The sequence below is a fragment of the Fusarium subglutinans genome, assembly GCF_013396075.1.
Source record: "Fusarium subglutinans strain NRRL 66333 chromosome Unknown NRRL66333_c0000118, whole genome shotgun sequence".
NCBI classification, from domain to species: domain Eukaryota; kingdom Fungi; phylum Ascomycota; class Sordariomycetes; order Hypocreales; family Nectriaceae; genus Fusarium; species Fusarium subglutinans.
In genome coordinates, this window is record NW_023502181.1 from 13,505 (window position 1) to 27,004 (window position 13,500).

Sequence of the window (13,500 nt, forward strand, 5' to 3'; positions counted from 1 at the left end):
AAAGCTGCCAGGTATTTAACTACCAGAAGCTCTACATACAGTGGTTGGCTATTTCCTTTACCAACTTGAGTCGTAATCTATGCTGCAGGGTATAGGTTACCGGCCTCAAAGCTTAACTGCCGGACTAGCGCTATCAACACGAACTTGCTTCTGCGACTCCATCCCCTCGTCTCGTCTGGGGTATTCCTCTCCTTACGTCAACACGCGTATCTCTTCATTAATAACTTGATACTTTAACGGATGAGACGGCTGAGGCGTTGATTTTGTTTCTCATGTTTACAACACTTTCGCCTTTGATTTCTGCTTGTTGCGCAGTTTGTGCTTTGGTCCACAAACCCAACAGTTGCAGCGCCATTGCTGATTAACTCAAGGATCTGCTTTGTTCTTTGCTATATTCTCCTCAAGTTCATCTTGAATCAAGGTCATGGAATATTCCGATGAATCTGACTTCTACGGTACGCCCCACCGTTGAATCAAACCCTCATTAGCTTACAGTTTTAGGGGATGATGATATGGTCATGAGCCTTGAAGACCGTGTACAACGATTTGATGTTCAGAGCTGGATGCTCGAGCAACAGCAATGCCCTGGAAGGCCCATTCCCGACGAGTGCAGCGTTCACGAAACATCACATCTTCACAATCCCTATGCTGGGGTAAATTATGCATGGCAGCTTACCGAGACGGTAGATCAGTTCCTCGCACGTCTCCCACCTAGGACAACAGACATCACGGAGGATACGCCTTGGATCTTTATTTGCAATCCGTATATCCCCCGCGTCGAGAAGTCTATGGGGCAGAACCAACTTAGTAAGGGTAACGAAGATGAGGCTCCCGAGGAAGAAGGCAGCAAGACTGCGCTTGTCATGGAAGGTGGCCTGGAGAGACTGGAACTTCTCTCCAAGTTCAAGGACGGACTGAAGAGAACCAACGATGTCCTTGCAACACAAGAGCGGGATCTTCGAAAAGAAGTCAAGAAAGCCTCAGATGATATACTGCACCTGGCGCACGCTGCCAAAGTCCGCGCTGGCAAGGTATGTATCAGAGGACGTCTCGCCAAAACACTACTGACCCTTGACAGTGGATGTTATTCTGCTCACCAGCAGAAGTAAACGACGTGTGGGAGATTGTCGCGAAAGCAACTGCCAAAAACGAGCTTGGCATTGCTGCAAAGGTTGCTCCACGACCAGTCGATGAGGATTCTCGAAAAGATCGACTGATCTGCGTGTACACGACCGACTTCGCAGACAAGGCCGACGTTGGCAGGGTGCTTCAGAAGCTGCGAGAGCTCAGATTGGTTGAAGCTCGAGGAAGACCGATCTACTATAAGCCAGGTGAGTCATGGCTTCGTATTGATGTCAATAAAGTGAGGCTGACGCAAGTCGATAGATGCATATACGTACATAGGGATATCGTTCGGGAATCCCTGGGGTCTAAAAGCGTCGATCTATAAGTCATCTGACATCTTCCAGACCTAACGACGCACAAGAAATGACTCATCTAACCAGGCAGAACAAGGGGAAATGTTCCATCGTGTATGGAGGGTCAAAATCAAGAATCCGAGTGCATAATATAGAGAGAAACAAAAAAGAACAGGATCGTGTCGTCATGACCTTCATAACCAATATCCTAAACGCCCATGATTCCAAGAGATGCTAATTCCGCATGACGCTCAAATGCTGTCGCTGACCCATGCCCACTGTATCCATCGGTATCCATCGATGACTTCCCATCACTGAACCCCATGAAAATACCATAAATGCCCATGCAACCGTGAAAGCTTATACATCGAGGATCTCAAGGTCATTAGCGCTGGCGTCAAGGTCGATGTACTTAAGCGGCAGAACAAGTCGGTATGCACTGTTGCCATTGAGGTAGTATCGGTGCAGCTTCTTAGTGCGCAAGAAACCGAGCTGTTCGTACAATCGCATAGCAGCGACGTTGGTCTCTTCAGTCTCGAGGACAATTTCGTCCGCATTGCGCTTGGTCATGGCGTCGATGGCCTTCTTGACAAGGGTTGTTGCAATACCGTGCCCACGGAAGTCAGAAGCAACAGCCAACATGGCAATGTAGCCTCTTCGAGTGGGATTGGAGTGTGAAGCATGGACTTCCAGCTTACACACTATAACACCGATGAGGGATGAGTCGACTGGGTTCAGTGCCTGAGGACCATTCGTTAGATACCTTGGAATCGACACGAGTGAATTGGTCTCACCATGAAGCAGAGATGTGCCCACTGGCATAAGAAATACCGATATACATAGATGCTGTAAGGCTCACTCAAGTCCTTGGAGATCAATGCCCGGATAGAGGGTAAATACTGAGCCTCGAGGGCATGTTCATATTGTACGTAGCGTAACTCGCCAGGAATGTTGTCGATTTTGGTAGGGGCCATGGGACTATGGGGATTTAAAATAAATAGAAGAGACCAGACTGATTCTGGACAGTTAGTTACACTGTTGAGAGCTGTTGTAGTAGAGTAGTGTTGAAGTTGATGTTTGGGTAAGATCTTAGATATGGGCACTTGAAGGTTTAAAACCAGATCTTGACTTAGGTTGACACGTAAAGAGGGGCAGGCAGAAATGGAGACTCAACCCGGTATCGGCGTGAGGGGTACCTTAAGTGCTGGCCTACTACAGAGTGTGAAGGAGGAAAGGAAGAGGAACTTCCAATGAACAAGAGTCATTAATTCAAGAAAGAGGGTGGGAAGATGTCAAGATTTGGGGCTGGAGGTGGCAATATGCAATGCATTGGAGGTATCACAGCCAGCGCCTCCAACAGTGAATTGCCAGGTTTGGTAAACCGCACCAAAGAGCTGATGCACATGGCCACGAGGGCAAGGCATGCAGGGCCGTTGGCAGGGATTCCGCTGTGCTGCAGAAGCCAAGGACGCTATTTTAGAGCCTTTTTTGATGCTTTTGTGGATGGGAGGGCGGGGGCATTGGAGTAAAAAGGTCCTGCAGGCATGGCTCTAGCTGAGTGAGGAGGTTCAGGATCAAGCCGATATAAGCGATGGACAAATGCGTCTTTAACTCAAGTAAAGTCAATTTAAGCTGCCTTGAGGAGAGGGAGAGACATGGAGACAAGGTCTGTGTCCTTTCATCATCTTAAGCCCAAGCATGTGATAATGACCCTTTCTCATGGAATGGAATGTCTTGATCTCAATGCCTACTATACCTACCTAATCCTTGAAGAAAGAGAAAGATGCTTAACTCTTCTATCCCTTTGTGATTTGGGTCTCTTCCGTTTCATCCGCTCGGCACTTTAAGGTACTTAGCCTTATCTTGGCTTTGACGTCAGGTTCCTGCCTATCAGGAACGGCAAGCATGTCCTTTGAATGAGCTTCCTCCATGGACACTTGGGAATTTTCATGTGATGCACGCAATTGCCAAACATGGAGCAACTCTTCATACTAATTACGTACCACGGTCCGCGGCTTCGATAGAAATTCCATCATCATCCAGCAGATATTTTCTCACGTATTAAATTAGACCAGTCGGTATATCTTCCTTTCAACTTCCGCTGACAGATGATACGATTCTTTAGACTTCGGGCTTTGCGACCCCCCCCGTTTTTTGTCTTAGATTTGGAGCACGCGCCCACCCGCACCCAAGTTAGAGTAGGTGTCTATGGGCGTCATAGCTACGAGCGACATTTCTCAAAACTCCAACAATTCCCCTAGTCTATCTTGGTCCGGGGTCTTTTTTCCTCCCAAACAGCTGACTAAATAAGACGACGCCTCGCGGAGGCTTGTTCTTGCTTGGGTCGACAATATGGCAAAAAACCTGCGGCGCCGAAATGTTCAGGGCCAAGATGAAGATGCGAAAACGAACGAGAGCGACGAGGCTTCAAGGGAGGAAAGCTCAGCGACCGACCCGACAACGCACATTCGTGTTGTCGAGCACGCCGTTCAAAAGACCCGGAAGCGGCGCAATACCTTCATTTTCTTTCTTGGTAGCTTGTTTGGAATAATCGCCGCCGGGTTTTTCGCTTCCAGCAATGATCTTATCGACCTTCCCGAGTTCACCGATTTGTCCATGGACAACCTATTGGATGCTCTGCCAGCTGGATTGGTCAAGGACATACGCGATTTAATCCAAGGCGAGCGCGACTTTGCAGAATCATATGAGCCTTTCTCTGTCGGAACCAAAGCACGAGCTGAAGGTCTTGAAGCACACCATCCCATGATTATGATACCAGGCGTTATTTCGACTGGACTCGAGTCTTGGGGAACAGCCAATATCTCAAAGGCCTACTTCAGGAAGCGGCTTTGGGGAAGTTGGACAATGATGAAGGCCTTGGTCATGGACAAGGAGGTCTGGAAGAAGCATGTGATGCTCGATAAGAGGACGGGACTTGATCCGCCAAACGTGAAACTAAGAGCAGCCCAGGGCTTCGATGCCACCGATTTCTTCATCACAGGTTATTGGATTTGGAGCAAGATCTTTGAGAATCTTGCTTCGGTAGGCTACGATCCGACAAACTCCTTCACAGCTGCTTATGATTGGCGCTTGTCCTACCCGAACCTCGAGGTGCGAGACCGATATTTCACCCGACTCAAATCACACATCGAAGTTGCGCTGGAGGTGGACAACAGAAAAGTTGTCTTAGCATCGCACAGCATGGGCAGTCAGGTCTTGTTCTACTTTTTCCACTGGGTGCAATCAGAGAGGGGGGGGCGTGGTGGTCAGGACTGGGTTGAGCGACACGTTGAGGCTTGGATCAACATTAGCGGATGCATGCTCGGGGCAGTCAAAGATTTGACTGCTGTACTGTCTGGCGAGATGCGCGATACAGCTCAGTTGAACCCCTTTGCCATCTACGGCCTGGAAAAATTTCTGAGCAAGGAAGAAAGGGCTGAAATTTTCCGCGGCATGCCCGGTATATCATCTATGCTACCCATTGGTGGCAACGCCGTCTGGGGCAATCTGACATGGGCCCCTGATGACTTGCCAGGTCAGAATCGTTCGTACGGATCTTTGTTGAACTTCAGAGTCGGGTCGAACTGGACGACCCCTGATCGTAACTTCACTGTTGAGGAGGGCTTGTCCTACTTACTCAATACGACCGAGGATTGGTACCAGGATCAGCTCAAGGGCAGTTATTCTCGTGGCATTGCCCGCACTATTGCCGAAGTCGAAGCCAATGAGCTGGACCCCAAGAAATGGATCAATCCTCTTGAGACCCGACTACCACTTGCACCTAGCCTCAAAATTTACTGCTTCTATGGCGTCGGAAAGCCTACTGAGCGAGGATACTATTACAGGTCCCCTGACCAGCCTCTGATGACGAACCTCAACATCACCATGGATACGGGCTTTACCGAAGGAGACGTCGATCACGGCGTTATCATGGGTGAGGGCGACGGGACTGTGAACCTCCTCAGCACAGGTTACATGTGCAATCATGGCTGGAACATGAAACGCTACAATCCGGCAGGTGTCAAGGTCACAGTCGTTGAAATGCCCCACGAGCCAGAACGCTTCAACCCTCGCGGAGGACCTCGTACAGCTGACCATGTCGACATCTTGGGGCGATACAACCTGAACGAGCTGCTGCTGCGGGTGGCTGGTGGAAAAGGTGACACGATTACGAACTATGTGGTCAGCAATATTAAAGAATATGCATCTAGAGTCAAGATTTATGATGATCACCACGAAGAGAACGAGGAGGAAAAGAGGAAGTCATAGATTGAGTGCCTCACAGCGTTTTTGGTAGCGGCCTTGGTGGTGTTAAAGTATTTGGTAATGACTCTGCTGTTTGTGATAGCCGTTCTTGTCTAGCGTTTGGGAGCATTCACGCTATATGTTTTGCTTTGGCTTGGTATCCTCAAGCCTTGATGCCATAGGGACATGAAAGAGGGTCGCTTAATTTGTATCAATTATGATAATATCGAAAGCTTGAAAGCTTATATAGAATTCATCATGTATCTGGTTAGGTATACATTCATGGCAACAGCTTTGGTGGAGTGTGATTCAATCATCAGTCCAGCTGGTGGTGTCTGGACAGACTGTGGCGGTGCCTATTATAGCCACAATTGTTGATAGTAGCAGGGATTCATTAGTAGGCAGCGTTTACATGAGAAGAGATGTTGATGTAAGGTAATCCACGCTTTGTTCTGTTGTTACTGTACGTAAGGAGGCAGATTGTTGTGTGGCCCGCCAAGACAGCGCTCAACAGGCCCGGATGAGGTCACGCACGGTACAGCTAATAAACGGGCTTATAGCAACAACTGAGTCTCGACCCCGCCACCTGAATTCTCGAAACACAACCACAGCACAAACTTTGGCTTCGGCTTTGATATTTTTTGCTCCATCTCAGGTTCTGGTCTCGTCACCTCCAGGAGATGACCACTGCGCTCGCGTCTATCCTTGGAAGCCATTGCCAATTGGCCCGTCGCCCCGTCGTGTCTACCCAGCGCAACGTCTCCGACCAGCTTCGTATCACGCATATCCAGTCTCAGCAGGACTCGATGCCTTGGTCCCTGTCCCCTTACGGAAACGAGGATCATGGCAGATTTCGAAGAGGCTTCTTACACTCATGAGGAGGACAAGGAGCAGCTATGGAGTGGTAAGTTTTTGTTACAAGGGTTACGACGATAGAAAAAAAAAAACGAAGGACACTGGATGACTGACATGATTGATCTTTTGTAGAACTTGACAAGTGCGTTTCGAGCAAATGCGATTCTCACGAAACGATCGACGATGCCTTGCGCACATGGATAGACTTGACGACACGCCTTCACGACCATCTATACGAATCTCAGGAAGAAGTCGTTACTTGCACGCGGATGCTTCTTGCCAGCAATCTATTCCAGACCAACAAAGACTATGTTCGCACTCAGATTATCTATAGCTTGCTTCAAGAGGACGAGGCTGGGCCTCTGCACGCTATTGTTTCTCTTCTCCTCCTCGACGGGTGCCAGGATGAGACCATGTTCCCTCGTATGGTGAACGAGGCTTGCTTCCCCCGACTTCTGGAGCTGATCAATGGTCGCCGAGATCAGGACCCTGGTCTGCATCGCCTTCTTCTACAGCTTATGTACGAGATGTCGCGTATGGAACGACTTCGGGTCGACGATTTGACTATGGTGGACGATGAATTCGTGCATTATCTTTTTGCATTGATTGAGGAGTTGTCTGACGATGCGCATGATCCTTATCATTATCCTACCATTCGTGTTTTGGTAAGCAGCTTCCATCCCATCCTAGCTGCCATTGCTTACATAGACGCAGCTTGTCTTGAATGAACAGTATATGCTTGCGTCGACAGAAGTCGGCGATTCTGCTTCGTCCAATTCGCCTCTGACGAACCGCATTGTGAAGTGCTTGAGTCTTCACGGGGCTTCGTTCCGAACGTTTGGCGAAAACATCATTTTGCTACTGAACCGAGAAACCGAAACATCACTACAGCTACTCATTTTGAAGCTTCTGTATTTGCTATTCACGAACAAGGCGACATACGAATATTTCTATACAAACGACTTACGAGTACTTTTGGACGTCATTATTCGAAACTTGATGGATTTACCAGATGAGAAAATGTCCTTGAGGCACACATACCTACGAGTTCTTTACCCCTTATTGGCACATACGCAACTCAGCCAGCCGCCTCACTATAAGCAGGATGAGATTCTGCGTGTGCTGAGCATTCTCCGAGGCTCGCACAACGTTCACTTTGCACCAGCAGACGACACAACGCTTCGTCTGGTCGACCGTGTATCAAAGGTCAAATGGATAGAAGAAGCGCAGTCCCCAACGGTAGGATCCGGCGAGGCTGAAGTCGCCCGCAGATTTCTCGGTATCAGTCTATCACGATCGCAAACTGCGAGTAGTATCAGTGTAAGCGACGTCGCGGCAGTTAAGGAGAAGCCGGGAGTGCAGACACCGAGTCGATCAGGCGATGGAGGCGACGTTGCTACAGATGATGACAACGTCACAATAGCTACTCGACCCAAGAAGCCTTTGCCAGAGGTACCAAAACACCGCCATGGAGTGCCATTTGCGCAGAAGTTTGTCAACGGAGGACCGAAAAAGACACCCCCTAAGGCGCCGCCGCCGCGACGATGGGGACGGATGAAGACGGTTGAGAAGCCTCCTGCTGACCCAGTTCAGGAAACGGTCCCAGAGCAGGAATCGTGATACGAGTGGGCAGTTGTCATATTTCAGAACATGAACTTTAAAACAATAAAACATCCCGCTGGGCGGAGGGCACCGGTCGATAACCGTCACTGTGCGCTAGGAGAGACTCTCGGTTTGAAGATGGCGTTTGTGGAGCTTTCTACTGCACTTGGCGGAACACAAAGCATAAGGCATGGCGTTTTGGGGGGATTTGGGCGTTGGTCTTTGTAATGGCTTTGGGGAGATTGTAAGTGAACGGCGGCAAGTCTCTTATTACGTGCAACTGTGTAGCAATGGGATTCATTGTAGAGTTAGTAGTAGTGAAGAGAATGATAATTTTGTTTGACAATGACATGTGATGATGGCATCATTGAGTGAATTAACTATGTAACTTGGTAATGTCTTGAAAGCTGTGATTGAGGAACGATGAGCTGAAGCTGGCTAAGCCGTGCTCGGATACCTCTTGTTAATATCCCTCAAGGTGGATGTCATCGGCAGTCACTTTATAGTGCCGAGCCGGGATGCGGCTTGTACAAATCAAGATTAACTCAGATTTATTCGTGGAGTTTTGAACACGATTTTATCAAGATCCACAACCTCCATGCGGAGATGATTGTAAAGTCCTCCCTAGCTACTTAGCCTGGTTCGAATATCTACATACGAAAAACCGAAACAACAAGTTGCAGATCCGGGAGACGGCGATGCCGAGCAGATCTCAGCTTCAGTGGTGAAGTGGAGACGGCCGTGGGAGCGACAAAGTCTTGCCATCTGCCATTGAAAGGGATTGGCCGCATGTGAGATTGGGCACGGCCTGGGGGGTAGTGACGATCGTCGTTGGGTTGTGTTGCGGTTCTGGTTAGTGTGAGGGCATCACCAAGATCAAGGGATGAACCCTTCTGGTGGCGTCCGTTTACGTCATTTGGTGGGGAAGATGCGTTGGAAAACTGGCTGCAAGCAGCTGAGCTGGGGTGTTCTTCGGGATCAGGATACTTACGAATACTTGCAGAAGCTAGAGCCGGCCCCGACACTAGAGACAGATAGGGGGGGATTAGTGGCCCCAGCTCATGTCGCTAAAGTATCTGCAAGTACCGCTAATACGCCCATTCGGTGTAAGTGCCATGAGCTCTCTTGGCGTACGACCAGATGGAACTCAATGCCCCCCTTCTCCAAGCCCATCAACTGCATCATCCATTCATAATAACAAACATCACGGCCAGTATCACTAACACAATCTGCATCTGGCGCCTCAAAGACTTGACTGTGCTCCAGGCCTATCTTTGGCGCTTGTTGACTCAGTTGACCCCGACTACGGTCCGCTCACTCTTTCAGGTTCTTTTCCTTAGGTACAAGTTCCTCACTCCGACCGAGGCTTAACAGTAAGTTAGTACCTAGGTATCTCTAGAAGTCTCCTTCACTCTTTGCTTCATCTTCACCTGCAACAGCGGACTGGAAGACTCCTCCATTGTGGAACATATAGATCTCCCTTTGATCTTCAGTCTACTTCTATTACCCGCTGGTTCTCAATTCTCTACTCCACAGTTTCCGCTCAAGCTCCTCCAAAAAGAAGAAGCGACAGAGCCAAGGTACGCACGTCGTCGATTCACCATCATCATTGTCTCAGAAAGTTCCTCCACTGCGACGCGCAAAGGAGACGCTAGTCTCACGCTTTGAACCTCAAAAGGCCTCCAATCTAGTGCTAGCGGCAATCTGCCAGCAGTGAGGTTGTGCGCCCATTGCGTCAACACCATCATCCCGCGAGCTCTACACCCTGATTTTTTTGGTTCTGCTCAGCCCGCCTGCACAAGCTCGCCCAGCAACCGGCTCAATCCAGTCCAAGCCAACTGGAACCCCTCCACTCAGTGCCGTTACTGACTTTCTAGGCTCTAGGTTCCAGGCTCTTCTCCCCTTCCGTCTCGGGTCCGTCCCCCGTCTCCTCGTGGTTCATTCCGTCGTTTCTGTTTCTCTCCGTTGGTCCTTGCTTTGCTCTAGCTCAGGTTGTTAAACTACGGTACTCGGCTTGCCTGCTTGCGTAGTACTGTAGGAGAAATAACAACGCCACCTCCGCCATGGATCTACCTCCCTCTCACTCTCATCAATCTCAACCTTCGTCACTTCCCCAACAGGCGTCTTATCCATACTCGTACGGTCACGATTCTTCTCCAGAGTCATCCTCAACTTCCCACCAGCGTACAACTGCTACTAATACCGCTGCCAACGCACACGCACAATCATATCCTAAACACGACGATACCTACAATCGGTCAAATTCGATTCACGCACCGCAGCCGCTGTCGCAACAAGGAGGTCGTTTCACCGAGGAATGGGGTGCGACACCGCGCGGGCCTTCAGTCCTTCTTGATTATCCTTCACCAAGCGCAAACATGCAGCGCAGCAATTCAGTGCATAGCTTCGTGACTGGTGATGACCAGCAGCTCCCGGCTCGCCAGAACACGCTCAAGAAGAAGAGTTCAGTCCGCCGAAATGGGAGTCTCAAGCGTAGTAGTAGCCGTCGCTCCATGAGAGCTGGCAGCGTTAAGAGTCTTGCCTTACAGTCCTCGTCAGACCATGATGAGGCGCATAGTGCTTTCTATTGCCCAGTCCCTACCTCGGGCAATCCTACAGAGACACTCTCGAACCGATTCCAGAATTGGAGAAAGGTGCTCAAGGATCTGATCGCATACTTCCGCGAAATTCAAAATCATTACGAACAACGCTCTAAGTCGCTCCTCAAACTTGCCAATGTGGCTAACAATATCACTACCCCACCTGGGTTCCTTCAGTCAGCTGGAATAGATGATGCCCTCCAATTCTTACGAATTTACAACAAGAATGCTATCCTCGAGGCCAACAAGGCCAAAGAAATTGAAGAGGATGTTATTCTTGCACTCACTGGATTGAGGAGCGACCTCCAGCAGAAGATTAAGGAGATCAAGAACCTTTCAGGCGACTTCAAGAATTCGGTCGAGAAGGAGATGGACCATACTCGCAAAGCTGTCAAGACGCTCAGTGATATTCTTGGCAGAAATGAGTTGGATGAATCTTCAACCACTGGCAAGCAAGATCCATACCTGCTGCGCCTAGCTGTCGACCGTCAAGTTGAGCGTCAGTTGGACGAGGAGAACTACCTCCACCAAGCTTATCTCAATCTGGAGAATTCCGGAAGAGAGCTGGAAGCGATTGTTGTGGGAGAGATTCAGAAAGCCTACAACGCTTATGCTGGCATTCTTAAGCGGGAGGCTGACAACTCCTATAACGTTATTGGCGAGCTTCGAGATGGCCCTATTGCCATGCCCAAGGACCACGAATGGATGCATTTTGTGACTCACGATGACAAGTTCGTTGACCCAAGCATTCCGCTCAGGACCCCGGACCAGATTCATTACCCCGGACAGGACCATGAGGCAGCCCAGGAGATTCGAGCCGGATTATTAGAGCGCAAGAGCAAATACTTGAAGAGCTACACAGCTGGCTGGTAAGCATTCGTTGTCAAAACGTCGTGATCACAGAAGTTAACCAAGTTGCTAGGTATGTACTTTCCGCTACTCATCTCCACGAATTCAAGTCAGCGGACAAGGCGCAAGCCCCTATCATGTCTCTTTATCTTTCAGAACAGAAAGTAGGATCCCACTCCAACGAAGGAGGCTCTTCGAACAAATTCATCCTCAAGGGTCGCCAAACGGGCGGCATGCACCGCGGACACACTTGGGTCTTCCGTGCCGAAAGTCATGATACTATGATGGCTTGGTACGAGGATATCAAGGCTCTCACCGAGAAGACTGCCGAGGAGCGAAGTCAGTTTGTTCGAAGCCATTCTAGAAGCCTTAGCCGATCATCCCGACGATCAGTTAGTAGCGATGGACTGGTCGACGAGGAGGACGAGGAGCCCTTCACGGCCGATACTGAATCATTTACCAATCCGGGACCAAGACAATATGAGGCGACTCCCCGGCGATCTCAAGCAGGTGGGCGGTTCCCATCTGATATCCAAGTCAATGCGCAACGTGGCTTACAGGCCCCTCATTCGCCTTCTAGTGTAAGCTCTGGCTTCCAGGACAACAGGGACCCCGCTGTACCGCCGATTATCACGGGTGCCCTTTCTGGTCCGGCCGCTGGAGAATCGGAGCAGGGCAGGGATGACCATCCGGGCTATGGGACTGTCCACCAGACGCCCATGGATGAGATGCCCTCGCATGCCGCAATCGCAAGCCAAAAGGCCCATTACGACGGTGTTAACCCTTATACGAGCGAGCCAGTCAACCAGACTCCTGTTGAGCCGGCCCCACTCCATCAACAGCAGCAGCAGCTATATCAGTCACAGTATGAATCGCAGCAGCCTGTACAGCTGTCAGACTACGTCGATCAGCACCATGACCAAACCTTTGTTCCTGTTGTGATTCGCCAGGGTAAGGATGAGCGCAATGGCAATTTTGCCAATAGTGAACAACGCCACTTTGATGAGCAGCCTAACAATCATACTATGGAGCCACGAGAGGAACCATATGGTGGATATACAATCAGTGGAGCTGGCCATGAGACATCGAACTATGAGCCTTCATATCCTCAGGCGTCCTACGACAATCAACCCAATCACAGCTATGCCAATGGAAATGCCAAGGACAACAGTTACACACTGACAACTGTGGGAGAAGGCTTTCCTAGACTTGATGGCGGCGCAACTGAAGAGCGACGACCATCGACTCGAGGGGGTGAATCAGTCTATACCGAGCGTGACTCTGTTCTGCTCCAGACAGACGATGAAGATGAAAAGCCTATCCCAATCCGACCATCCGGTAACAACCGGACTGAGAGTCACAACACCATCTCAAACCTGCATATTCCCGGCGGTTACCCCAAGAGTACTCAAGCATAGGATGGGGCATCAGTATTCGAGTTTTCCCCACATTGTGTGCCCTTTGTTATTTTCCTTATTGTTATTTTCACTTTGCCTTGATGGAGAGAAATGGTTTGGGAGGATGGTACAGCGTTGGTAAGAGGACTGACAATCAGCTTTGGCTGACGGGAGGCGTTGGTCAAATGTGTTGCCGGAACGGTTATGGAGCGGTTTGAGATGGAATATCCCTCGTTTGGCTTTGGTTTGGTTTCGCAAAATATTTACTTGGATCGGTGTGATAAGATATCTTAGTCTGTTTCAATTGATTGAAAAGTTCAGAGCGTATCATGAGTTTACAGTGACTTAAAGTTGAAGAGATCACGCACCACTGGTCAAAAAAGATGTTCATTTACAGCCTCCAGCGTCTCCAAGCTTGTTCTATCAATTAAGTCATCCCCTTATCTGAGGTCGGTGGTACATGATATCGGTAGGATAGTTTTTCCGTCCCATCTTGTATCAACCAATCGGGCGACTCTAAGCTAGCTGCCGCCA

General features: G+C 49.5%; 5 protein-coding genes across 5 annotated transcripts; 4 read left to right on the top strand and 1 right to left on the bottom strand.

Moving 5' to 3' along the window:
• Positions 1-424: 424 nt before the first annotated feature.
• Positions 425-1,492, top strand: FSUBG_8542 (uncharacterized protein; the record flags this gene model as incomplete). The annotated part of the gene is made up of 4 exons (XM_036686960.1): positions 425-455; positions 502-1,031; positions 1,079-1,331; positions 1,470-1,492. The coding sequence occupies 4 exons, from the start codon at positions 425-427 to the stop codon at positions 1,490-1,492; spliced, it is 837 nt and encodes a 278-aa protein (XP_036535926.1).
• A 286-nt stretch (positions 1,493-1,778) lies between these two features.
• FSUBG_8543 (ribosomal alanine n-acetyltransferase) lies at positions 1,779-2,392 on the bottom strand (the record flags this gene model as incomplete). The annotated part of the gene is made up of 2 exons (XM_036686961.1): positions 1,779-2,159; positions 2,213-2,392. The coding sequence occupies 2 exons, from the start codon at positions 2,390-2,392 to the stop codon at positions 1,779-1,781; spliced, it is 561 nt and encodes a 186-aa protein (XP_036535927.1).
• Positions 2,393-3,770: 1,378 nt separating this feature from the next.
• FSUBG_8544 (phospholipid:diacylglycerol acyltransferase) lies at positions 3,771-5,687 on the top strand (the record flags this gene model as incomplete). Its single annotated transcript, XM_036686962.1, has 1 exon — positions 3,771-5,687. One exon carries the CDS (start codon positions 3,771-3,773, stop codon positions 5,685-5,687), a length of 1,917 nt encoding a protein of 638 aa, XP_036535928.1.
• Positions 5,688-6,506: 819 nt separating this feature from the next.
• FSUBG_8545 (Orc3p) lies at positions 6,507-8,138 on the top strand (the record flags this gene model as incomplete). The annotated part of the gene is made up of 3 exons (XM_036686963.1): positions 6,507-6,567; positions 6,651-7,183; positions 7,233-8,138. 3 exons carry the CDS (start codon positions 6,507-6,509, stop codon positions 8,136-8,138), a joined length of 1,500 nt encoding a protein of 499 aa, XP_036535929.1.
• A 2,045-nt stretch (positions 8,139-10,183) lies between these two features.
• On the top strand, positions 10,184-12,987 carry FSUBG_8546 (transcription factor Ask10p; the record flags this gene model as incomplete). The annotated part of the gene is made up of 2 exons (XM_036686964.1): positions 10,184-11,589; positions 11,643-12,987. 2 exons carry the CDS (start codon positions 10,184-10,186, stop codon positions 12,985-12,987), a joined length of 2,751 nt encoding a protein of 916 aa, XP_036535930.1.
• Positions 12,988-13,500: the final 513 nt, after the last annotated feature.